At 44.4% G+C, this 27,596-nt stretch overlaps 1 protein-coding gene across 1 annotated transcript in view; it reads left to right on the top strand.

Moving 5' to 3' along the window:
• Positions 1 to 27,596, top strand: part of HPSE2 (heparanase 2 (inactive)) — a 412,602-nt gene that overhangs the window by 220,854 nt on the left and 164,152 nt on the right. The window contains exon 4 of the mRNA XM_077258334.1: positions 20,871 to 21,044. Within this exon, the coding sequence (XP_077114449.1) occupies positions 20,871 to 21,044 (174 nt within the window). The remainder of the gene's footprint in view (positions 1 to 20,870; positions 21,045 to 27,596) is intronic.

Below are 27,596 nucleotides of genomic sequence, written 5' to 3'. Positions count from 1 at the left end.
CCATTGGCCAGTCATTACGATGAGCCTCTTTGTCCTTTATGAGAACAAGGTCTCCTTCTTGGAGATTGGGACTGGGCGTCTGCCATTTGTGACGGTTTTGAAGCAAGTGTAAATATTTGGTCTTCCATCGATGCCAAAACACGTTAGCCAGGTGTTGTACTTGCCTCCACTGACGTCTGTAAATGTCCTTATTATCGAAGTTCCCAGGCGGAACTGTAGCAGCTCCAATCTTCTGTGTGAGAAGTGTGGCTGGAGAAACATCAGAACCCAAGTTGAGGTCCTTTAGGTTTGTGGCGTGGTCCTCAGATGGAAACGCGTTCATTACGTCTTGTACAACTTCAGCAATTTCTACTGCCAATATCGCAGCGCAAAGCTCGAGTCTGGGTACAGAGTGTGCAGGCTTTGGAGTTAACTTGGCTTTACCCAGGATGAAACCACAGTGTACCTTGTTAGCTCCTAAGGTCATCAGATAAGCTACTGCGGCTATGGCTTCTGTAGATGCGTCAGAGAAAATATGAACTTCTCTTCTGATTGCAGTCAAAGGTGATCTTGGAGAATAACAACCTGGGACTTGGAGTTGCTCTAAGAACTTCAGAGACTTCTTCCACGCCTCCCACCTTTGCTGTTTCTGAGTTGGGAGCGGGGTGTCCCAATCCGTGTTCTCGGCCGTAAGCTGTCTTAACAGTATCTTGCCTTGAATAGTGATGGGTGCTACAAACCCGAGAGGATCATAGATGCTATTTATGACAGATAGGACTCCTCGTTTGGTAAAGGGTTTGTCATAGGGTGACACTTGGAAAGTGAAGGTGTCCCGTTTGATATCCCACAGTAGACCAAGGCTGCGCTGTGTTGGAGGAACATCGGAACCCAAGTTGAGGTCCTTTAGGTTTGTGGCATGGTCCTCAGATGGAAACGCGTTCATTACCTCTTGACTGTTAGAGATAATCTTGTGGAGTCTGAGGTTTGATGTGGATAGCATTTCCTGTGTTCTGGAGAGTAGGTCAATTGCATCTTCGCTTGTGGGCAAGGACTTGAGCCCATCGTCCACGTAGAAGTTCTTCTCTACAAATTGCCGAGCATCGGAACCGTACTCTCTCTCACCTTCCTGGGCTGTCCGTCTCAGTCCATAGATCGCCACAGCAGGTGAGGGACTGTTGCCGAAGACATGGACCTTCATCCGGTAGTCTATGACCTGATTGTTGACGTTGTTGTCCTTGTGCCATAGGAACCTAAGATAGTTTCTGTTGTCTTCTTTCACAATGAAACAATGAAACATCTGCTGAATGTCGGCCATTATGGCAACAGGTTCTTGTCTGAAGCGGATCAATACTCCAAGGAGGCTGTTGTTCAGGTTGGGCCCAGTTAGGAGCAGGTTATTGAGAGAGAGGCCTTCAAACTGAGCACTGGAGTCAAACACCACTCTGATCTGATTAGGCTTGCGAGGGTGATAGACACCAAAGGATGGAAGATACCAACATTCTTCTCCCTCCCTCAGTGGTGGCGCAGGTTCAGCATGATTTCTGTCAAAGATGTTCTGCATAAAGTCAATGAAATGCTTCTCCATCTCTGGTTTCCTCTTTAGGGTACGCTTTAAGGATGAGAACCTTGCAGTTGCTTGCTGCAGGTTGTTCGGCAACCTCACTCTTGGGAAACGAAAGGGTAAAGGAGCTACCCAACTGTTGGAGTCGTCTTGAACAAATTCTTTATCCATAACCTTTATAAATTCTTTATCTTCCCTTGTGGGTGCCAACTTGTTGTCATTACTTGTGGAATCGAACACTGATGACCCGAGGTTTTCTTCCCAGGACTGGAGTGTGTTCATGTTGTTGAAGGATTCCTGTTGCCACTTGGTGTTGCTCACTTTCTCTTTCACCCAGTAGTGATGTGGGCATGGTTGGAAATGGGTGCTGCGACCATTTGACAAGATGTGTGTCTTGTAAGAGGAGATGTTGTTAGGTCTCTTCATCTTGTGTATGCAAACATTGCCTATGATTACCCAGCCTAGATCTAAGCGTTGGGCAAATGGTGCATCGTGTGGTCCATTAATTTGCTGACGCACCTTGTGCAGCCGGAGAATGTCTCTGCCAAGCAGAATCAGGATATCTGCACTGTTGTTGAGGGCTGGTATCTTGTTTGCTATCCCCTTGAGATGTTGGTGATGAAGAGCAGCCTCTGGCGTTGGGATCTCTTCTCGATTGGATGGAATCTGGTTGCACTCGACCAGTGTAGGTAACGGTATCTCGACGGTGTTCTCGAGAGATGTCGCTGTAAGACCACTGGCCCTTCTCCCATAAACCTCTGTAACACCACTGCAGGTACCTAAGGTGTAAGGGTAGGCATTTCCCTTTAAGTTAAACATATCAAAGAGTTCTGACCTTGCAAGTGATCGGTTGCTCTGATCATCCAGAAGGACGTACACCTTCACGGCTTTCTCTGGGTGACCGTTGGGATATACGTTCACCAGGCAAATCTTCGCACAGGACTTGTCCCAGAGGTCTTCTCCGCAGACTTCTGTGCATGAAGAAGATATTGTGGTATGGCTTGCAGTTTGAGCTGCGTCCTCCCCGCCATGGCTCGTGGTGGGGGAAGGAGTAAGTGTAGAGTCAGGACGGAATGGGTGGAGTGCTTGTACGTGGTCCTCACTGTCACACTCCATGCACTTAATTGTAGTTTTACAGTCTTTAGCAAGGTGTTCAGTAGAAGCACAACATCTGTAGCATACCCCGAACCTCTTTAGAAGCTCCTTGCGTTCTAGGAGCGGTTTCTTCCTGAAGCCGATGCACTTTTTTAAGGGATGTGGCTTCTTGTGGATGGGACATTCACGATTTGGGTTCTCTATCTTTTCACCTTTGTTACTCTTGTCTGGGGCTGGTGTTGGTAAGGGAAGAATATCCGTCTTCTTCACTGACACTGGACCCCTGCGGTTTCTGTCGTTCGAGCGTGCGCTGACGTATTTAGAAGGAGGTGAAGCTGAGCCACTGTATTCTTCGTAGGAAAAGCTTGGGTCGTTCTTGCGCTCTGCCACATCTTTTATAAACTCACAGAAGTAGGAGAACGGAGGAAATGACACTTGATGGTCTTTCTTGTATTTTGACCCTAGTGTAGTCCACTTTTCTTGCACGTTGTACGGTAGCTTGGAGATAATGGGATTTACTCCACGAGCAGTGTCCAGATAGCTGAGGCCAGGTAGGTGGGTGTCTGCCTTGGCCAGATGGAGCTCTAACAGCAAGTCACTGAGCTCCAGGAACTTTGAACTGTCTTTGCTTGATATCTTTGGAAAACTCTGTAGACGCTTGAACAGTGCATCCTCTATGGCTTCTGGACTGCCAAAGTTTTTCTCTAGTCTTTCCCATGCAGCCATGAGACCAGCCATTGGATTACTGATATGTACAGACCTGAGTCTCTTGACACGCTCGGTGGATTGTGGTCCTAGCCATCTGATTAGCAGGTCCAGCTCTTCGGCAGCAGTGATGCCGAGGTCACTAGTTACGGTTCTAAAGGCATTTTTCCAACCTCTGTAATTTTCAGGTTGGTCGTCAAACCTTGTGAGACCGGTTTTAGTAAGTTCGCGGCGAATCATGTACCTTGCGAAGTCGGACATGTCTGTTCTTTCTGACTTAGGATGCACGAATGTGGGCTGAGCGGTGTTGTACATAGGAGTGGAGACGTCTTGGACTTGAAACGTGGGTAAGTATGGAGTGGCATATGCATTTAGTCCAGCAACCGGTTTGGTGGGTATAGTCTCTGCTACATGCGGAGCTGGCACTGTGCGGTTGTCGAGAGTATAATGACCTGCCGGTATATTGGGTTGCGTGTAGATAATAGCCTGTGGAGTTTGATGAGATGCAGGGTCTTGGCGCATACTGGAATACGAAGGAAGTTCAAGTTTGGGAGCATTGTACTGACCTTGAGTGTAGGGTTCTGTAAGTTGATCGGCATCCTGGTGTCCTGGAGAAGCATGAACGCCATCAGAAGTGTTAGTGATGATCTGCTGTTCGCCATTTTGGCTTAGCACGTAGTCTCTTGTGCGTTCAATAGGGTCCTCCGCCTCCACTTCACACAAACTGATGCTGTCTCTTTGACTCCCACTGATAGCTCGCTCCAGGATCCTTAACTCCGCCATGGCTGTTGCGTGCTCACATTCCTTCTCCAGAGCTTCCTTGCGTGCTGCATCCGCATCCATTTCTGCTCTCTTTTGTGCTGTGGCTGCCTCCATTTCTGCTCTCTTTTGTGCTGTGGCTGCCTCCATTTCTGCTCTCTTTTGTGCTGTGGCTGCATCCATTTCTGCTCTCTTTTGTGCTGTGGCTGCATCCATTTCTGCTCTCTTTTGTGCTGTGGCTGCATCCATTTCTGCTCTCCTTTGCGCAAAGGTTGCTTGTATCTTAGACGTTTCTGCCTTAGCACGTGCCCTTATAAGCTGCTGGCTGAGAGTGGAATATTTTGATGAACTTGACCTAGATGAGCGTTTTGAGTGCTTAGACGATTTGGATGAGCGAGATGATGCATCTGGTGTCCATGCAATTTTAGCCTCTATCTTGGTTTTAATGTCACGTACGGTGCAGTCCCTTTCAGAATTAAGCTGCTGGAAACTTTGCAATTCTTTTAAAGTCTCTGGCAGATTCAGTTTCTTCAGGAGAATAATGTATTGGTCAGTCTTCTCCATATACCTTTGGTATGCTGTGCATAATTGTTCTAGGACTCCCTCTAGTGGTAACTCATGAGAAGCAGGCCTTGATACAGTGTCTATGTGACTCAGCACTTTCTCCCATAGTGAAGACACATCACTATATACAACACATTTTTCAGTCTCTAAATTCTCCATGACTTTCCATGTAGGTTTAACTGTACGTTTTCCTCTTTCACTAGCTGGTGGATGGGGATCTAGGTCTCTTTCCTGTGTTTGTAAGTCTGGTAGGGACATTGTATACCTCGCTTCAGACATGATTTGTTTGCAGGCAGGAAGAGTGGATGATGAGGGTTATACTTCTCACTGTTTATCTGCAGTGTGTGCTTCTATGCACGCTGGGGTCTGGCTGGGAACTGGGTTACTGTGTATCTGGGAAATGTCCTTTTCCACTGGGGTTCAGCACAGACCTTGAGTTACTGTCTCTGAAGGCAGGCTATTCCTTTTTACTATTCTGACTCATGGGTATGTAGAACGCAGTGGTGCCTGGATAGACCTATTCTTTTGGGCGCTTCCGTATTGACCTGTACTCACGTTCATACCGATTTATCAGATAGCTTAACTCAGCCACGATCTCATGTAAGAAGACTCCAGGAAAAGAGGATTGCTTTAACCGAAATTCTTGTATTATGATGAAAGTAGCAGGTAAAAAGGAATATTCAACAGAGTACATGCAGTAGGATGCATACAGATATGGTGATGATGACAAAATGGAGAATAAGGGCGTGAACAAACATACATCACAGGACTACAGTGAGAGAGTTGGGACAAAATAAAGGGAAAGGCAAACTTCTGCCTAGAAAGAAGGATAAAACACAAACAATGCAAACATTGAATGATTTCCCAAGTCGTGGGACATGACAGTAATTATCAGCATTTTACAGTTTTCATTGAATGCAGTTGATGTCATAATATCAGAATTAATGGCTGTAGACATGGCTCACTCATAATCATTTATTATTCTTTTACAGCGTGTCAGTAAAAAATATTGTTTGTCCATGATTTTTTGATGGTTCGCCCAGAAAAAAAAAAAAAGTCAAATTGGCAACCCTGCTTTAGTGGACAACATCTACATAGACTACAAACAATACACAAATCACACATAGACTTGGCAGAAAAGAACACACTGCTGGTGGCTACGAGTAGTGTACATTGTAGATGTACTGGCGCATGATACGTTCCAGTCACTGTCTGGCCCTCTTCCTGGCCGCGATACATAAAGAACATTTATCTATAGTCCGGTGCCTCTACAGAGCTAAAGTGGTTATATATGTAGTAAGTGTAAATTTTTACAGTATCATAGCGACATAATTTATGCTCACTTACAATCTTTGTAGATGGTGTAAGTGGTTGATAAAGGGAGAGCTGGACTGCATCAGCGCTGATTTTGATGTTCACATAGTCCTTTAAAGTATCAGGTGTCAGTGGTCTGGAGGAGATAGAATCCAGATGAGGGTCTATTTCTGAAGGGAAAAGATAACAGAGACGAGACACCATTAAATAATATTCAATATTTCAAAAAGTAAATGGAAAAAAAAACTGCTCGCTTCCCCACTGTGCATTGTTTAGATACAAAGAGGGATGGCATATATATAGGGATGCAGATATATATTTATTAGGTACAAGCACTGTCTCTTAATAGTTTATTTTATATATATACATATATACAGTGCCTTGCGAAAGTATTTGGCTCCCTGGAACTTTTCAAACTTTTCCCACATATCATGCTTCAAACATAAAGATACCAAATGCAAATTTTTGGTGAAGAATCAACAACAAGTGGAACACAATAGTAAAGTTGAACGAAATGTATTGGTTATTTTAAATTTTTGTGGAAATTCAAAAACCGAAAAGTGGGGCGTGCAATATTATTCGGCCCCTTTACTTTCAGTGCAGCAAACTCGCTCCAGAAGTTCATTGTGGATCTCTGAATGATCCAATGTGGTCCTAAATGTCTAATGATGATAAATATAATCCACCTCTGTGTAATTAAGTCTCCGTATAAATGCACCTGCTCTGTGATAGTCTCAGGGTTCTGTTTGAAGCACAGAGAGCATCATGAAGACCAAGGAACACAACAGGCAGGTCCGTGATACTTTTATGGAGAAGTTTAAAGCCGGATTTGGATATAAAATGATTTCCAAAACTTTAAACATCCCAAGGAGCACTGTGCAAGCGATCATATTGAAATGGAAGGAGTATCATACCACTCCAAATCTACCAAGACCCGGCCGTCCCTCTAAACTTTCATCTCAAACAAGGAGAATACTGATCAGAGATGCAGCCGAGAGGCCCATGATCACTCTGGATGAACTGCAGAGATCTACAGCTGAGGTGGGACAGTCTGTCCGTAGGACAACAATCAGTCGTACACTGCACAAACCTGGACTTTATGGAAGAGTGGCAAAAACAAAGCCATTTCTCAAAGATATCCATAAAAAGTGTTGTTTAAAGTTTGCAACAAGCCACCTGGGAAACACACCAAACATGTGGAAGAAGGTGCTCTGGTCAGATGAAACCAAAATCGAACTTTTTGGCAACAATGCCAAACGATATGTTTGGCATAAAGGCAACACAGCTCATCACACTGAACACACCATCCCCACTGTCAAACATGGTGGTGGCAGCATCATGGTTTGGGCTTCTTTTCTTCAGCAGGGACAAGGAAGATGGTTAAAATTGATGGGAAGATGGATGGAGCCAAATACAGGACCATTCTTGAAGAAAACCTGTTGGAGTCGGCAAAAGACCTGAAACTGGGACGGAGATTTGTCTTCCAACAAGACAATGATCCCAAACATAAAGCAAAATCTACAATGGAATGGTTCACAAATAAACGTATCCAGGTGTTAGAATGGCCAAGTCAAAGTCCAGACCTCAATCCAATCAAGAATCTGTAGAAAGAGCTGAAAACTGCTGTTCACAAACGATCTCCATCAAACCTCACTGAGCTCGAGCTGTTTGCCAAGGAAGAACGGGCAAGAATTTCAGTCTCTCGATGTACAAAACTGATAGAGACATACCCCAAGCGACTTGCAGCTGTAATTGGAGCAAAAGGTGGCGCAACAAAGTATTAAGTTAAAAGGGCCGAATAATATTGCATGCCCCACTTTTCAGTTTTTGATTTTCCACAAAAATTTAAAATAACCAATCAATTTCGTTCAACTTCACAATTGTGCTCCACTTGTTGTTGATTCTTCACCAAAAATTTACATTTGGTATCTTTATGTTTAAAGCATGATATGTGGGAAAAGGTTGAAAAGTTCCAGGGAGCCGAATACTTTCACTAGACACACTATATATTGTAGTATATCGCAACAGTCTGTGGAGGTACCTTATGGGAGCTCCTGCTCCACCTGCTGTATCTTTGTCAGTCCTCTCTCCCTGGGAAATTTGCCTTATGGGATCACCAACTTGCCTGACAGGCATACACCAGTCGCTTCCAGACCCACCGAAGGACGGTAGCTTCCCCAACACTGTAGCAATCACCGGCTCTGCAGGTCCTTGGTCTCACCTCGTATTTTTCAGGGATCTGGTCCACACACACAGGACCTCCCAACACAGAGGCCAATCAGGACCACGGCCTCACCAGGTGCTCTTCAGGGATCTGGTGCACACTCTGGACCTCCCAACACAGAGTCCAATCATGACCACGGCCTCACCAGGTGCACTTCAGGGATCCAGTCCACACTCTTGACCTCCCAACACTCAGGCCTTTCCTCTCACAGGATCTTCCAGCCAAGAACCTTTCAGGTCCATACACAGGAACCATGTGACCAACACCCTGGTCACATTATCAAGCTGTAACCACTCCCATAGGTGGGTGGTGTGAGTGTGGCTGGTTTTACCCGACCAGCTCTCAAACTAGCCCTACCAGCCTCCTTCTAAAACAACACAATTACTTGTGGGACTACAGGTCCCAGAACAACCTTACTTCAGGCTTACAGCGCAGCGTGTCTTCCTCTGCGACACACTGTCAGAACTCTGAACATTTTTTATTACCTTTTGTGCATTACTGCCCTTTTCCAAGATGGTGTCTTTGGTCTCATGTGCACTGTGTCTTCCTGCTATAAAACTCCACCCCAGCCTTCAGTTTGTGCTAGAGTATTCTGCCTTGCATCCAGCTCCTGATCCTGGTGACTCCCTGGCTATATACCTGCTCCTGTGAACCTGTGTGGTGATCCTGCTACTCTGCTCTGGGTTCCTTCATCTGCTGCTCGTGTTTTCTTCCATCTGCATTTGCTGGACATGTAAGCTGTTGCTGCTCTGCAAAAACCTGAGACTATTACCCAGGCCTCCCTGGTTGTGCTAAGATATTATTTGAACTGCCTTATAAGCATAGCTATCTGTGTTTCGACTAAAACAAGGACTTATTCGTGTCAAGTATCCTCAAGAATAATTGTGCTTCATAGACTTTCTGCGTGATTGCATTTTCCTCTGAAGTTTCCTATAGACTGCTAAGCTGCGTTTAACATTTACACCAAGTGTTGTGGACTTGAGTTTCTCTCTGCACCTGTTTGAATCACCGTGTGATAATATAGACTTTACCACTTATAAAACTGTGTCCTGTAGTTGTCTTGTTCCACGCAAAGAGTCTCCTGAGTTATCCTCTATAATTATTACACACACATACCGGCCATTCACAATAATACCGGACTTTGTCTCATCACCATAGTTATGTCTGCGACTGCCATGCATTCCTATGGCCCCAATATGCCTCCATGCATATTCTGTGGAGACCATGCAGTGCCTCATACCTGTAACAGGGGTCACTGTTATGGTTCTCAATGGCAAGAGAACATAGCCCAGCAAACATACGAACTAGCTCTTGGAAGGATGGAAACTAAACTGACCATGAACTAAACCTGCCGCACAACTAACAGTAGCCGGGTAGCGTAGCCTGCGTTTTATCCCTAGACGCCCAGCGCCGGCCGGAGGACTAACTAATCCTGGCAGAGGAAAATATAGTCCTGGCTCACCTCTAGAGAAATTTCCCCGAAAGGCAGACAGAGGCCCCCACAAATATTGGCGGTGATTTTAGATGAAATGACAAACGTAGTATGAAAATAGGTTTAGCAAAATTGAGGTCCGCTTACTAGATAGCAGGAAGACAGAAAGGGCACTTTCATGGTCAATTGAAAACCCTATCCAAATACCATCCTGAAATTACTTTAAGACTCTAGTATTAACTCATAACATCAGAGTGGCAATTTCAGATCACAAGAGCTTTCCAGACACAGAAACGAAACTACAGCTGTGAACTGGAACAAAAATGCAAAAACAAACAAGGACTAAGTCCAACTTAGCTGGGAGTTGTCTAGCAGCAGGAACATGCACAGAAAGGCTTCTGATTACAATGTTGACCGGCATGGAAGTGACAGAGGAGCAAGGCTAAATAGCGACTCCCACATCCTGATGGAAACAGGTGAACAGAGAGGATGATGCACACCAGTTCAATTCCACCAGTGGCCACCGGGGGAGCCCAAAATCCAATTTCACAACAGTACCCCCCCCTCAAGGAGGGGGCACCGAACCCTCACCAGAACCACCAGGGCGATCAGGATGAGCCCTATGAAAGGCACGGACCAAATCGGAGGCATGAACATCAGAGGCAGTCACCCAAGAATTATCCTCCTGACCGTATCCCTTCCATTTGACCAGATACTGGAGTTTCCGTCTGGAAACACGGGAGTCCAAGATTTTTTCCAAAACGTACTCCAACTCGCCCTCAACCAACACCGGAGCAGGAGGCTCAACGGAAGGCACAACCGGTACCTCATACCTGCGCAATAATGACCGATGAAAAACATTATGAATAGAAAAAGATGCAGGGAGGTCCAAACGGAAGGACACAGGGTTAAGAATCTCCAATATCTTGTACGGGCCGATGAACCGAGGCTTAAACTTGGGAGAAGAAACCCTCATAGGGACAAAACGAGAAGACAACCACACCAAGTCCCCAACACAAAGCCGAGGACCAACCCGACGCCGGCGGTTGGCAAAAAGCTGAGTCTTCTCCTGGGACAACTTCAAATTGTCCACTACCTGCCCCCAAATCTGATGCAACCTCTCCACCACAGCATCCACTCCAGGACAATCCGAAGATTCCACCTGACCAGAAGAAAATCGAGGATGAAACCCCGAATTACAGAAAAAGGGAGACACCAAGGTGGCAGAACTGGCCCGATTATTGAGGGCAAACTCCGCTAAAGGCAAAAAAGCAACCCAATCATCCTGATCTGCAGACACAAAACACCTCAAATATGTCTCCAAGGTCTGATTCGTCCGCTCGGTCTGGCCATTAGTCTGAGGATGGAAAGCAGACGAGAAAGACAAATCTATGCCCATCCTAGCACAGAATGCTCGCCAAAATCTAGACACGAATTGGGTACCTCTGTCAGAATCGATATTCTCCGGAATACCATGCAAACGGACCACATTTTGAAAAAACAGAGGAACCAACTCGGAAGAAGAAGGCAACTTAGGCAGGGGAACCAAATGGACCATCTTAGAGAAACGATCACACACCACCCAGATGACAGACATCTTCTGAGAAACAGGAAGATCCGAAATAAAATCCATCGAGATGTGCGTCCAGGGCCTCTTCGGGATAGGCAAGGGCAACAACAATCCACTAGCCCGAGAACAACAAGGCTTGGCCCGAGCACAAACGTCACAAGACTGCACGAAGCCTCGCACATCTCGAGACAGGAAAGGCCACCAGAAGGACCTTGCCACCAAATCCCTGGTACCAAAGATTCCAGGATGACCTGCCAACGCAGAAGAATGAACCTCAGAAATGACTTTACTGGTCCAATCATCAGGAACAAACAGTCTACCAGGTGGGCAACGATCAGGTCTATCCGCCTGAAACTCCTGCAAGGCCCGCCGCAGGTCTGGAGAAACGGCAGACAATATCACTCCATCCTTAAGGATACCTGTAGGTTCAGAATTACCAGGGGAGTCAGGCTCAAAACTCCTAGAAAGGGCATCCGCCTTAACATTCTTAGAACCCGGCAGGTAGGACACCACAAAATTAAACCGAGAGAAAAACAACGACCAGCGCGCCTGTCTAGGATTCAGGCGTCTGGCGGACTCAAGATAAATTAGATTTTTGTGGTCAGTCAATACCACCACCTGATGTCTAGCCCCCTCAAGCCAATGACGCCACTCCTCAAAAGCCCACTTCATGGCCAAAAGCTCCCGATTCCCAACATCATAATTCCGCTCGGCGGGCGAAAATTTACGCGAGAAAAAAGCACAAGGTCTCATCACGGAGCAATCGGAACTTCTCTGCGACAAAACCGCCCCAGCTCCGATTTCAGAAGCGTCGACCTCAACCTGAAAAGGAAGAGCAACATCAGGCTGACGCAACACAGGGGCGGAAGAAAAGCGGCGCTTAAGCTCCCGAAAGGCCTCCACAGCAGCAGGGGACCAATCAGCAACATCAGCACCCTTCTTAGTCAAATCAGTCAATGGTTTAACAACATCAGAAAAACCAGCAATAAATCGACGATAAAAGTTAGCAAAGCCCAAAAATTTCTGAAGACTCTTAAGAGAAGAGGGTTGCGTCCAATCACAAATAGCCTGAACCTTGACAGGATCCATCTCGATGGAAGAGGGGGAAAAAATATATCCCAAAAAGGAAATCTTTTGAACCCCAAAAACGCACTTAGAACCCTTCACACACAAGGAATTAGACCGCAAAACCTGAAAAACCCTCCTGACCTGCTGGACATGAGAGTCCCAGTCATCCGAAAAAATCAAAATATCATCCAGATACACAATCATAAATTTATCCAAATAATCACGGAAAATGTCATGCATAAAGGACTGAAAGACTGAAGGGGCATTTGAAAGACCAAAAGGCATCACCAAATACTCAAAGTGGCCCTCGGGCGTATTAAATGCGGTTTTCCACTCATCCCCCTGCTTAATTCGCACCAAATTATACGCCCCACGAAGATCTATCTTAGAGAACCACTTGGCCCCCTTTATGCGAGCAAACAAATCAGTCAGCAGTGGCAACGGATATTGATATTTAACCGTGATTTTATTCAAAAGCCGATAATCAATGCACGGCCTCAAAGAGCCATCTTTCTTAGCCACAAAGAAAAAACCGGCTCCTAAGGGAGATGACGAAGGACGAATATGTCCCTTTTCCAAGGACTCCTTTATATATTCTCGCATAGCAGCATGTTCAGGCACAGACAGATTAAATAAACGACCCTTAGGGTATTTACTACCCGGAATCAAATCTATGGCACAATCGCACTCCCGGTGCGGAGGTAATGAACCAAGCTTAGGTTCTTCAAAAACGTCACGATATTCAGTCAAGAATTCAGGAATCTCAGAGGGAATAGATGATGAAATGGAAACCACAGGTACGTCCCCATGCGTCCCCTTACATCCCCAGCTTAACACAGACATAGCTTTCCAGTCAAGGACTGGGTTATGAGATTGCAGCCATGGCAATCCAAGCACCAACACATCATGTAGGTTATACAGCACAAGAAAGCGAATAATCTCCTGGTGATCCGGATTAATCCGCATAGTTACTTGTGTCCAGTATTGTGGTTTATTGCTAGCCAATGGGGTGGAGTCAATCCCCTTCAGGGGTATAGGAGTTTCAAGAGGCTCCAAATCATACTCACAGCGTTTGGCAAAGGACCAATCCATAAGACTCAAAGCGGCGCCAGAGTCGACATAGGCATCCGCGGTAATAGATGATAAAGAACAAATCAGGGTCACAGATAGAATAAACTTAGACTGTAAAGTGCCAATTGAAACAGACTTATCAAGCTTCTTAGTACGCTTAGAGCATGCTGATATAACATGAGTTGAATCACCGCAATAGAAGCACAACCCATTTTTTCGTCTAAAATTCTGCCGTTCACTTCTGGACAGAATTCTATCACATTGCATATTCTCTGGCGTCTTCTCAGTAGACACCGCCAAATGGTGCACAGGTTTGCGCTCCCGCAGACGCCTATCGATCTGGATAGCCATTGTCATGGACTCATTCAGACCCGCAGGCACAGGGAACCCCACCATAACATCCTTAATGGCATCAGAGAGACCCTCTCTGAAATTCGCCGCCAGGGCGCACTCATTCCACTGAGTAAGCACAGCCCATTTACGGAATTTCTGGCAGTATATTTCAGCTTCGTCTTGCCCCTGAGATAGGGACATCAAGGCCTTTTCCGCCTGAAGTTCTAACTGAGGTTCCTCATAAAGCAACCCCAAGGCCAGAAAAAACGCATCCACATTGAGCAACGCAGGATCCCCTGGAGCCAATGCAAAAGCCCAATCCTGAGGGTCGCCCCGGAGCAAAGAAATCACAATCCTGACCTGCTGAGCAGGATCTCCAGCAGAGCGAGATTTCAGGGACAAAAACAACTTGCAATTATTTTTGAAATTTTGAAAGCAAGATCTATTCCCCGAGAAAAATTCAGGCAAAGGAATTCTAGGTTCAGATATAGGAACATGAACAACAAAATCTTGTAAGTTTTGAACTTTCGTGGTGAGATTATTCAAACCTGCAGCTAAACTCTGAATATCCATTTTAAACAGGTGAACACAGAGCCATTCCAGGATTAGAAGGAGAGAGAGAGAGAAAGGCTGCAATATAGGCAGACTTGCAAGAGATTCAATTACAAGCACACTCAGAACTGAGAAAAAAAAAAAAAAATCTTCAGCAGACTTCTCTTTTCTCTCCTTTCTCTGTCAATTAATTTAACCCTTTAGGCCGGTCAAACTGTTATGGTTCTCAATGGCAAGAGAACATAGCCCAGCAAACATACGAACTAGCTCTTGGAAGGATGGAAACTAAACTGACCATGAACTAAACCTGCCGCACAACTAACAGTAGCCGGGTAGCGTAGCCTGCGTTTTATCCCTAGACGCCCAGCGCCGGCCGGAGGACTAACTAATCCTGGCAGAGGAAAATATAGTCCTGGCTCACCTCTAGAGAAATTTCCCCGAAAGGCAGACAGAGGCCCCCACAAATATTGGCGGTGATTTTAGATGAAATGACAAACGTAGTATGAAAATAGGTTTAGCAAAATTGAGGTCCGCTTACTAGATAGCAGGAAGACAGAAAGGGCACTTTCATGGTCAGCTGAAAACCCTATCCAAATACCATCCTGAAATTACTTTAAGACTCTAGTATTAACTCATAACATCAGAGTGGCAATTTCAGATCACAAGAGCTTTCCAGACACAGAAACGAAACTACAGCTGTGAACTGGAACAAAAATGCAAAAACAAACAAGGACTAAGTCCAACTTAGCTGGGAGTTGTCTAGCAGCAGGAACATGCACAGAAAGGCTTCTGATTACAATGTTGACCGGCATGGAAGTGACAGAGGAGCAAGGCTAAATAGCGACTCCCACATCCTGATGGAAACAGGTGAACAGAGAGGATGATGCACACCAGTTCAATTCCACCAGTGGCCACCGGGGGAGCCCAAAATCCAATTTCACAACAGGTCACTGCATCACAATATGTATATATTATACTGCTCAAAAAATAAAGGGAACACTTAAACAACACAATGTAACTCCAAGTCAATCACACTTCTGTGAAATCAACCTGTCCAGTTATGAAGTGACACTGAAAATCAATTTATCCTGCTGTTGTGCAAATGGAACAGACAACATGTAGAAATGATCGGCAATTAGCAAGACAACCCCTATAAAGGAGTGGTTCTGCAAGGGGCAACAACCACAGACCATTTTTCTGCTCTCATACTTTTTGGTTGTTGTTTTGGTTACTTTTTCATCTTGTCATTGCTCTCACACCTAGAGATACTGTACAATAGCATGAGGCACTGTCTACAACACGTAGAAGTTGCTCAGGTAATGCAGCTCATCCAGGATGGCACATCAATGCGAGCTGTGGCAAGAAGGGTAGCTGTGTCTGTCAGCACAGTGTCCAGAGCATGGAGAAAATACCAGGAGAAAGGCCAGTACATCAGGAGATGTGGAGGGGCCCGTAGGAGGGCAACAACCCAGCAGCAGGACCGCTACATTCTCCTTTGTGTAAGGAGAATTTCTGTGAGACTATATGCAGGTGCAATGGACCCTGGGTTCTTTCTGATGCATGACAATGCTAGGCCTCATGTGGCTACAGTGTGTCAGCAGTTCCTGCTTTATGAAGGCATTGATGCTATAGACTGTTCTGTTCTGTCTGTTCACCAGACCTGAATCCAATCGAGCACATCTGAGACATGATGTCTCATTCCATCCATCAACGCCATGTTGCACCACAGACTGTTGAAGAGTTGACTGATGCTTTAATCCAGGTCTGGGAGGAGATCCCTCTGGAGAACATCTGCCACCTTGTCAGGACCATGCCCAGCCATGTGGAGGCCACACACACTACTGAGCATCATTTCCTTGTCTTGAGGAATTTCCACAGATGTTGAGTAGGCCTGTAATTTGATTTTCCAATTTGATTTTGAGTATCATTCCAAATCCAGACATCCATGGGATATTAATTTTGATTTCCATTGATCATGTTTATGTTTTATTGTTCTCAACACATTCCATTATGTAATGAATAAAGATTTGCAACTGGAATATTTCATTCAGTGATATCTAGGATGTGGCATTTTAGTATTCCCTTTATTTTTTTGAGTAGTGTGTACTACTACGGTTCCAAAGTTTAGGGTCACCCAGACAATTTTGTGTTTTCCATGAAAACTCATACTTTTATTAATCAAATGAGTTGCCAAATGAATTGAAAATCTAGTCCAGACATTGACAAGGTTCAAAAAAAGATTTTTATTTAAAATAATAATTTTCTCCTTCAAACTTTGCTTTCGTCAAAGAATGCTCCCTTTGCAGTAATTCCAGCATTGCAGACCTTTGGCATTCTAGCAGATAATTTGCGGAGGTAATCTGGAGAAATTTCCCCTCATGCTTCCAGAATCCCCTCCACAAGTTGGTGTGGCTTGATGTTCACTTTTTGGGTACCATATGGTCAAGCTGCTGCCACAACAGCTCAATGGGGTTGAGATCTGGTGACTGCACTGCCACTCCATTACAGATAGAATTCCAGCTGCCGGCTTCTTCCCTAAATAGTTCTTGCATAATTTGGAGGTGTGCTTTGGGTCATTGTCCTGTTGTAGGATGAAATTGGCTCCAATCAAGCGCTGTCCACAGGGTATGGCATGGAGTTGCAAAATGGAGTGATAGCCTTCCTTATTCAAAATCCCTTTTACCTTGTACAAATCTCCCACTTTACCAGTACCAAAGGAACCCCAGACCATCAAATTACCTCCACCATGCTTGACAGATGGCATCAGGAACTCTTCCAGCATCTTTTCAGTTGTTCTGCATCTCACAAATGTTCTTCTGTGTGATACAAACACCTCAAACTTGGATTCGTCTGTCCATAACGCTTTTTTCCAATCTTCCTCTGTCCAATGTCTGTGTTCTTTTCCCATATTAATCCTTTCCTTTTATTAGCCAGTCTCAGATATGGCTTTTTCTTTGCCACTCTGCCCTGAAGGCCAGCATCCCGGAGTCGCCTCTTCACTGTAGACGATGACACTGGCATTTTGCGTGTACTATTTAATGGAGCTGCCAGTTGAGGACCTGTGAGGCGTTTATTTCTCAAACTACAGAGTCTAATGTACTTGTCTTGTTGCTCAGTTGTGCAGCGCGGCCTCCCACTTCTCTTTCTACTCTGGTTAGAGCCTGTTTGTGCTCTCCTCTGAAGGGAGCAGTACACACTGTTGTAGGAATATCTTCAGTTTCTTGGCAATTTCACGCATGCAATAGCCTTCATTTCTAAGAACAAGAATAGACTGTTGAGTTTCACATGAAAGTTCTTTTTTTTCTCACCATTTTGAGAGTTTAATGGAACCAACAAATGTAATGCTCCAGATTACTACTAGCTCAAAGGAAGGTCAGGATTATAGGTTCTCTAATCAGCCAAACTGTTTTCAGCTGTGCTACCGTACTTGCACAAAGGTTTTCAAGGGTATTCTAACCAGCCATTAGCCTTCTTACACAGTTAGCAAACACAAAGTACCATAAGAACACTGGAGTGATGGTTGATGGAAATGGGCCTTTATACACCTATGAAGATATTGCATTACAAACCAGACGTTTGCAGCTAGAATAGTCATTTACCACATTAACAATGTATAGAGTGTAGTTCTGAATCATGTAATGTTAGCTTCATTGGAAAAAACTGCTTTTCTTTCAAAAATTAGTAAATTTCTAAGTGACCCTAAACTTTGGAACGGTGGTGTATATATATATATATATATATATATATATATATATATATATATATATATATATATATATATATATATATATATATATATATATACATACATATACACACTAAACTATGGTCCGACCAAACGTGTGGCATATGCAAAAAAGAAAAGAAGTGATGTTCCAGCTCCAGGTTAAAATTTCATTCTAATGAGGTACTTTAAAATCCATTTAAAAAAATTGCATGGCAGAAAAAAGAAGACCAACGAGTTTCGAAAGTAGACCTTTGAAAAAGAACATTGTTCGAAACGCATAGCTTTTCATCTCTTTTCCACCGTGCACTTTTTTAAATGGATTTTAAAATACTTCAATAAAGTGAAATTTTACCCAGGAGCTGGAACATCCTGTTTTTCTTTTTTTTTTTAATTATTTTACAATTCCATTATTTTATGCTTCTAATTTTACTTTCCTTCTATATTTGACTTGCTTTCCTGGTTTGTTTTTCTTGTCATGTTTCTGTACAGCTTCCTGTTTCATGGAGCAATGTAATGATCAGTTAGAGCTATGTTTATTGATCACTGGTCAGCAAGTTTAGTATAACAGAGTAAAGAATCGGAGAAACAGATTTTGGAGTACACAACCCCTTTTTAAGCTTATATATATATATACAGTATATACAGATATTACAAACACGTCATGTTGAACATTGTGTCTGATCTGCCAGCATCATGCTATGGATAAGAAAGAGCTGAACACATTGATATATAGTTTTTTGGGGTAAAAAAGTTGAATAACTTGTATTTTATTCATTTGAACAGCACCGTTCACCATTTTTTTTATGTTGAACAGGGCACAGTATAATAATTGCTGCAGAGCAGAATAGAATGTTTGTTTTTTCTCTGCCTTGTGGAGATACAGTATTAGCAATCAAAGTATTAGGATCTAAGAAAGATAACTTTATTTAAGTCCAGGTGGGTGTTATTACAAAGCAATTTATATAGAGAGAAGAAGTGCACAAGCCCAGTGAAAAGTATCTGATAACACCCACTTGGACTTAACAAAAGTTAACTCATTAGGTATCAAATACAATAGAACAGATAGTTTTTTTTTATTTCATCTAAGTCCAGAATTAGCAAATATTTGAATGAATAAAATACTAAGCTATGCTAAATCTTTTCACGCAAAACTTTATATCAATCTGTGCTATGTATCTTCTTCAATGTAACATGATGTGATAGATAGATAGATAATAGATAGATAACACTATGTAACACAATTTTTGTTCCTGGCTTCCAAGTGTAATATTTAAACTGCTTATGTTTAAAGACTATGGAAAAACGACTATATTCAGCACAAACTTTGATTTTATGACCACAGGCCAGAAAAATTTCGTATTTATTGTGTCAAAAAAAAGGAAATTACACTATAACAAATTTTTTTATTATTTTTTGTTCCTGGGTCCAAAGTGTGTTTTCCTAACCTGTTATGCCTAAAACAAATAGAAAATAGTTGTTGTTCCACAAAAACTTTGCTTCTGTGATCAGGACAATGACATTTTGAAATTTGTCTGTTTTCGGGAAAATTCTCCATTCGTATTCAATACTGAGTAGACTTCATTGTTCTGATCACAGAAGCAAAGTTATTGTGGAACAACAACTATTTTCTATTTGTTTTAGGCATAATGGGTTAGAAAAATACACTTTGGACCCAGGAACAAAAAATAAAGAAAAGTTTGTTACACAGTGAATAGATAGATAAATAAATAGATAGATAATAGATAGATCATAGATAATAGATAGATAGATAGTGATGAGTGAATATACTCGTTGCTCGGGTTTTCCCGAGCACGCTCGGGTGGTCTCTGAATATTTGTGACTGCTCGGAGATTTAGTTTTTGTTGACTCAGCTGCATGATTTATGGCTGCTAGCCAGCCTGAGTACATGTGGGGGTTGCCTGGTTGCTAGGGAATCCCCATATGTATTCAGCCTGTCCAGCAGCCATAAATCATGCAGCTGAGTCAACAAAAACTAAATCTCCGAGCAGTCACAAATACTCGGAGATGACCCAAGCGTGCTCGGAAAAATCCGAGCAACAAGTTTATTCGCTCATTACTAATAGATAGAAGATGGTTGACTAGACTTGAGATAGATATTGCATATGTACAGTGGCAAACCTGGTCAAAATTACTGTTATTGCAAACGGTTAAGTATGTTGAAGATTACAAGTTGATATAGAAAGGTTTATGATTAATAGATTTGAGATAGATGTTAGATATATTACAGGGTGTGTACAGGAATATTTTTTTACTATGGGCCTAAAAACTAACAGACATGTAGTTGCTAGCAGAGACAACGACCTGCCTATTCTACCTGACTGCGGCTCACAGCGGTCACTGCCGGCCCCTGCCGGCTGCTCCACGTCAACAGAGAAGCTTGTCTTGACAGGTTGTGACTGCCGATGTTATGCTGATTGACAGCCAGCTCCCCGCAGTTAGGCAGCATGGAATCGGCTGTCAATCAGCATGACATTGGTAGGCACACCCTGTCAACAGAGCAGAGTGGACGAGAAGTCACTGCTTTGTCGACGTGACGTCAGTGGAAGCCGCTGAATTGCCGGCAGGAGCAGTCTGTGTCCAATCTGTACCGACAGCTCAGTGCCAGGCATGATAGATACAGTAAGCAGATACATAGAAATGAGATACATAGCTTGTACAATAGATTGATGATTGATAGGTAGATCTGACATAGATATTACAAACCTAGGAAGAGCATTAAACATTTGACTAAAATATATTCTAATAATTTCATGAGTACGGTAGTGCAGCACACAGAGAGGAACAGGAATAACCCCCGGACCTAATACATGTAATCTCCTTATCATGTCGGCAGAGTTGCTGTTGGTTCCCTATTGAGATACTAGTATACATTACAAGCTTTCTGTTTCTTCCCAGCCAGGTCTCTTGACAAACTCTATAACTTTGTTGACTGCTCTGGACTTCATCTGATTTTTGGACTTAACGCTCTTCGACGAAACTCAGATAATTCTTGGAACAGCTCCAGTGTGCTCAGCTTACTAAAATACAGCGCCAGCAAGAAGTACAACATTTCATGGGAATTGGGAAATGGTGAGTCAGAGAAATCCCTATTACTTGTGTACAGAAATGTTTAGAGGTCTGTTACTGAATGCAGCACAAGCCGTCATCTATCATGTCAATGTGTTTTGTGTCCCCATTGTGGCAGAAGTTCCCAGACGCAGGGTCCATAACCCAAGTTAATCAGTGTCTTGTTGGTGATGTATAGATTTGGGGTTATGGTACATTAGACCCTTATTCCCTCTGTTATGTGAAACCCAGTATATAATTTTTTTTCTTGGAGAGCTCGTTTCACCTTTCCCTCCCTTTCCTATATCCTTTAACTTTTTAAATGGTGGAAACTGAACCTTAACTGCGGCGGCTGGGATGGATACCCATCACTCCACAGAAATGTCAGAGGTGGGAGAAATCTCCAGTCTTGGACATTTCACCTCTTTAAACCCAATGTAAAGATCAGAAAAGAGCTTATGTGCAATGATGATTGATTGGCCAATAGATTAATTGGACAGTGTTGGAGGCATTTACTGTTAGCTCACAAGCATAATAATTGAGGTTTGCGCTAACAGCTGGGTATTTCCTGTTATATTTAAAGGCTATAATACATTAGAATACTTGGGTATTTTACAGAATTATAATAAAAAAAAACTAAATTTGTCAAAATATTTGTATTATTATTATTTATTATTATAGCGCCATTTATTCCACTGCGCTTTACATGTGAAAAGAGGTATAATTAACAAAAAACAAGTACAATACTTTTGAACAAGAAGAGTTACCGACTGATACAGGAGGAGAGAGGACTCTGCCATCGAGGGCTCATAGTCTACAAGGGATGGGTGAGAATACAGTAGGTGAGTGTAGAGCTGGTCGTGCAGCGATTTGGTGGAACGAAGGTTACTGCAGGTTGTAGGCTTGTCAGAAAAGGTCTTCAGGTTCCTTTTGAAGGTTTCTGTGGTAGGCAAGAGTCTAATATGTTGGGGTAGAGAGTTCCATAATAGGTGGGATGCACGGGAAAAATCTTGTGTGCGATTGTGGGAAGGAGATAAGACAGGAGTAGAGAAGGAGATCTTGTGAGGATCGGAGGTTGCATGCAGGTAAACAGTAGGAGACAAGGTCACAGATTTAAGGAGGAAACAGATTGTGGATGGTTTTGTATGCCAAGGTTAGGGTTTTGAACTGGAGTCTCTGGACAATGAGGAGTCAGTGAAGGGATTGGCAGAGACGAGAGGCCGGAGAATAGCAGGGGGATATGTGGATTACTCAGGCAGCTTAGTTTAGGATAGATTGGAGGAGTGCCAGAGTGTTAGAGGGAGGCCACAAGGCAGGAGGTTTCAGTAGTCGAGGCAGGAGATGATGAGGGCATGCACTAGTGTTTTTGCAGATTCTTGGTTGAGTAATGTGTGGATCCAGGAGAGATTTTTGAGTTGGGGTCAGCAGAATGAGTAAAGGGCTTGGATATGTGGTTTGAAAGAGAGTTCAGAGTCAAGGGTTACCCCAAGGTAGTGAGCTTGGGGGACTGGGGAGAGTGAGCAGCCAATGACTTTGATGGATAGGTCTGTTAAGGGGGTTGAGTGAGATGGTGGAAAGATTATGAATTGTGTTTTATCTATATTAAGTTTTAGAAATCTAGCAAAGAAGAAAGATGAAGTAGCGGCAGACATTGTGGGATTCTGGTTAGTAAGGAGGTGATATCAGGCCCAGAGAGGTAGATCTGTGTGTCATCAGCATAGAGGTGATACTGAAAGCCGTGGTACTCTGAGCTGTCTGACTGACTGACTGATAACTGAACCTTGGGGGACACCAAGAGATAGGGGGCAAGGTGGTGTGTGAGTGGGAGGTGTTTAATGTCAGGTATGATGAGATCCAAGATTGTCATGAATCCCAATGGCTAGGGATAGCGCAGGACAAGCAAAGTACAAATATATTACGGACGAGCTCTAGGGTGATGGAACCTGGGCTGACCGCTGCCCTACGCCTGACAAACGCAACTAGAGATAGCCAGGGAGCGTGCCTACGTTGGTTCTAGACGCCACGCACCAGCCTAAGAGCTAACTAGCACTGCAGAGAAAATAAAGACCTCACTTGCCTCCAGCGGAATGAACCCCAAAAGATATAGTTTCCCCCCACATGTATTGACGGTGAAATGAGAGGAAGGCACACACATAGAGATGATATATATAGTTTTAGCAAATTGAGGCCCGCTGTAAACTAGAAAGCAGAACGATACCAAAGGGGACTGAGCGGTCAGCAAAAAACCCTAATCAAAAAAACCATCCTGAGATTACAAGAACCCATGTGCCAACTCATGGCACATGGGGAGAACCTCAGTCCACTAGAGCTACCAGCTAGCATAGAGACATAATAAGCAAGCTGGACAAAAAAACAAACAACTGAAAATCAGCACTTAGCTTATCCTGAAAGATCTGGGAGCAGGTAGGCAGGAACCAAACAGAGCACATCTGAATACATTGATAGCCGGCAAGGGAAATGACAGAAAGGCCAGGTAAAATAGGAAACACCCAGCCACTGATGGACAGGTGGAAACCAAAGGCCGCAACCCACCAAAGTCACCCAGTACCAGCATTAACCACCAGAGGGAGCCCACAAACAGAATCCACAACAGTACACCCCCCTTGAGGAGGGGTCACCGAACCCTCACGAGAACCCCCAGGGCGATCAGGGTGAGCTCTATGGAAGGCGCGGACCAAATCAGTCGCATGAACATCGGAGGCGACCACCCAGGAATTATCCTCCTGACCATAACCCTTCCACTTAACCAAATACTGGAGTTTGCGTCTGGAAACACGAGAATCCAAGATCTTCTCAACAACATACTCCAATTCTCCCTCCACCAGCACCGGAGCAGGAGGCTCAACCGAAGGAACAACGGGCACCTCATACCTCCGCAACAACGACCGATGGAACACATTATGAATAGCAAACGATGCTGGGAGATCCAAACGAAAAGATACAGGGTTAAGAATCTCCGAGATCCTATAAGGACCGATGAACCGAGGCTTGAACTTAGGAGAAGAGACCTTCATAGGGACAAAACGAGAAGACAACCACACCAAATCCCCAACAAGAAGTCGGGGACCCACGCGGCGACGGCGATTAGCAAACTGCTGAGTCTTCTCCTGAGATAACTTCAAATTGTCCACCACCTGATTCCAAATCTGATGTAGCCTGTCCACCACCACGTCCACTCCAGGACAATCCGAAGGCTCCACCTGACCAGAGGAAAAACGAGGATGAAACCCCGAATTACAAAAAAAAGGAGAGACCAACGTGGCCGAACTAGCCCGATTATTAAGAGCAAATTCGGCCAGTGGCAAAAAAGCAACCCAGTCATCTTGATCAGCAGAAACAAAACACCTCAAATAAGTTTCCAAGGTCTGATTAGTTCGCTCCGTCTGGCCATTCGTCTGAGGATGGAATGCAGACGAGAAAGACAAATCAATGCCCATCTTGGCACAAAACGTCCGCCAAAATCTAGACACAAACTGGGATCCCCTGTCAGAAACGATATTCTCCGGAATCCCATGCAAACGAACCACGTTCTGAAAAAATAAAGGGACCAACTCAGAGGAGGAAGGCAACTTAGGCAAGGGCACCAAATGAACCATCTTAGAAAAGCGGTCACACACAACCCAGATAACAGACATTTTCTGTGAAACCGGGAGATCAGAAATAAAATCCATGGAAATGTGCGTCCAAGGCCTCTTCGGGATGGGCAAGGATAACAACAACCCACTGGCCCGAGAACAGCAAGGCTTAGCTCGAGCACACACTTCACAAGACTGCACAAAGGTACGCACATCCCTAGACAAGGAAGGCCACCAAAAAGACCTGGCCACCAAGTCTCTAGTACCAAATATTCCAGGATGACCAGCCAACACAGAAGAATGGACCTCGGAGATGGCTCTACTGGTCCAATCATCCGGAACAAACAGTCTTTCTGGTGGACAACGATCCGGTTTATCCACCTGAAACTCCTGCAATGCACGTCGCAAGTCTGGGGATACGGCGGACAATATTACCCCATCCCTAAGGATACCAGTAGGCCCAGAGTCTCCAGGAGAGTCAGGCACAAAACTCCTGGAAAGAGCATCTGCCTTCACATTCTTTGAACCTGGCAGGTATGAAACCACGAAATTGAAACGAGAAAAAAAACAACGACCAACGAGCCTGTCTAGGATTCAAACGCCTGGCAGACTCAAGGTAAATGAGATTCTTGTGATCAGTCAAGACCACCACACGATGTTTAGCACCCTCAAGCCAATGACGCCACTCCTCAAATGCCCACTTCATGGCCAAAAGTGTCATGATCTCAATGGCAAGAGAACATAGCATAAGCATATATAGGAACTAGCTCTTGGAAGATGGGAACTGAGCTGACCATGAACTAAACCTAACGCACAACTAGCAGTGGCCGGGTAGCATGCCTACGTTGATTCTAGATGCCCAGCCCAGCCGGAGGACTAAATAAAGCTAGCAGAGGAAAATATTAGTCCTAGCTCACCTCTAGAGAAATACCCCGAAAGGAGACAGAGGCCCCCCACATGTATTGGCGGTGAGTTGAGATGAAATAACAAACGTAGTATGAAAATAGGTTTAGCAAATTTGAGGTCCACGTACTACATAGCAGAAGACAGAAAGGACACTTTCATGGTCAGCTGAAAACCCTATCAAAAACACCATCCAGAAATTACTTTAAAACTCTGGCATTAACTCATAACACCAGAGTGGCAATTCCCGTTCACAAGAGCTTTCCAGACACAGTAACGAAACTACAGCTGTGAACTGGAACAAAATGCAAAAACAAACATGGACAAAAGTCCAACTTATCTAGTAGTTGTCTAGGAGCAGGAACAAGCACAGAGAGGCTTCTGATAACATTGTTGACCGGCAAGCAACTAACAGAGCAGCAAGGTTATATAGCGACTCCCACATCTTGATGGGAACAGGTGAACAGAGAAGATGAAGACACCAGTTCAATTCCACCAGTAGCCACCGGGGGAGCCCAGAATCCAAATTCACAACAGTACCCCCCCCTCAAGGAGGGGGCACCGAACCCTCACCAGAACCACCAGGGCGATCAGGATGGGCCCTATGAAAGGCACGAACCAGATCGGAGGCATGAACATCAGATGCATTCACCCAAGAATTATCCTCCTGGCCGTATCCCTTCCACTTGACCAGATACTGGAGTCTCCGTCTGGAAACACGAGAGTCCAAGATTTTCTCCACAACGTACTCCAACTCACCCTCAACCAACACCGGAGCAGGAGGCTCAACGGAAGGCACAACCGGTACCTCATACCTGCGCAATAATGACCGATGAAAAACGTTATGAATAGAAAAGGATGCAGGGAGGTCCAAACGGAAGGAAACAGGGTTAAGAATCTCCAATATCTTATACGGGCCAATAAACCGAGGCTTAAACTTAGGAGAAGAGACCCTCATAGGGACAAAACGAGAAGACAACCACACCAAATCCCCAACAGAAAGCCGAGGACCAACACGACGGTGGCGGTTGGCAAAAAGCTGAGTCTTCTCCTGGGACAACCTCAAATTGTCCACCACCTGCCCCCAGATCTGATGCAATCTCTCCACCACAGCATCCACTCCAGGACAATCCGAAGATTCCACCTGACCAGAGGAAAATCGAGGATGAAACCCCGAATTACAGAAAAACGGGGACACCAAAGTGGCAGAGCTGGCCCGATTATTGAGAGCGAACTCCGCCAATGGCAAAAAAGCAACCCAATCATCCTGGTCAGCAGACACAAGACACCTCAGATATGTCTCCAGGGTCTGATTAATCCGCTCGGTCTGGCCATTCGTCTGAGGATGGAAAGCGGACGAAAAAGATAAATCTATGCCCATCCTAGCACAGAATGCCCGCCAAAATCTAGACACGAATTGGGTCCCTCTGTCAGAAACGATATTCTCAGGAATACCATGCAAACGAACAACATTTTGAAAAAACAGAGGAACCAACTCGGAAGAAGAAGGTAACTTGGGCAGAGGAACCAAATGGACCATCTTAGAAAAACGGTCACACACCACCCAGATGACAGACATCTTCTGAGAAACAGGCAGATCTGAAATAAAATCCATCGAGATGTGCGTCCAAGGCCTCTTAGGAATAGGCAAGGGCAACAATAATCCACTAGCCCGAGAACAACAAGGCTTGGCCCGAGCACAAACGTCACAAGACTGCACAAAGCCTCGCACATCTCGTGACAGGGAAGGCCACCAGAAGGACCTTGCCACCAAATCCCTGGTACCAAAAATGCCAGGATGACCTGCCAACGCAGAAGAATGAACCTCAGAGATGACTCTACTGGTCCAATCATCAGGAACAAACAGTTTATCAGGTGGGCAACGATCAGGTCTCTCCGCCTGAAACTCCTGCAAGGCCCGCCGCAGGTCTGGAGAAACGGCTGACAATACCACTCCATCCTTAAGGATACCTGTGGGCTCAGAGTTACCAGGCGAGTCAGGCTCAAAACTCCTAGAAAGGGCATCCGCCTTAACATTCTTAGAACCCGGTAGGTATGACACCACAAAATTAAACCG

The sequence above is a fragment of the Ranitomeya variabilis genome, chromosome 4 (assembly GCF_051348905.1).
Source record: "Ranitomeya variabilis isolate aRanVar5 chromosome 4, aRanVar5.hap1, whole genome shotgun sequence".
NCBI lineage: Eukaryota > Metazoa > Chordata > Amphibia > Anura > Dendrobatidae > Ranitomeya > Ranitomeya variabilis.
The sequence above is the reverse complement of the archived record's forward strand: the minus strand, read 5'-3'. Positions and strand labels throughout refer to the sequence as shown.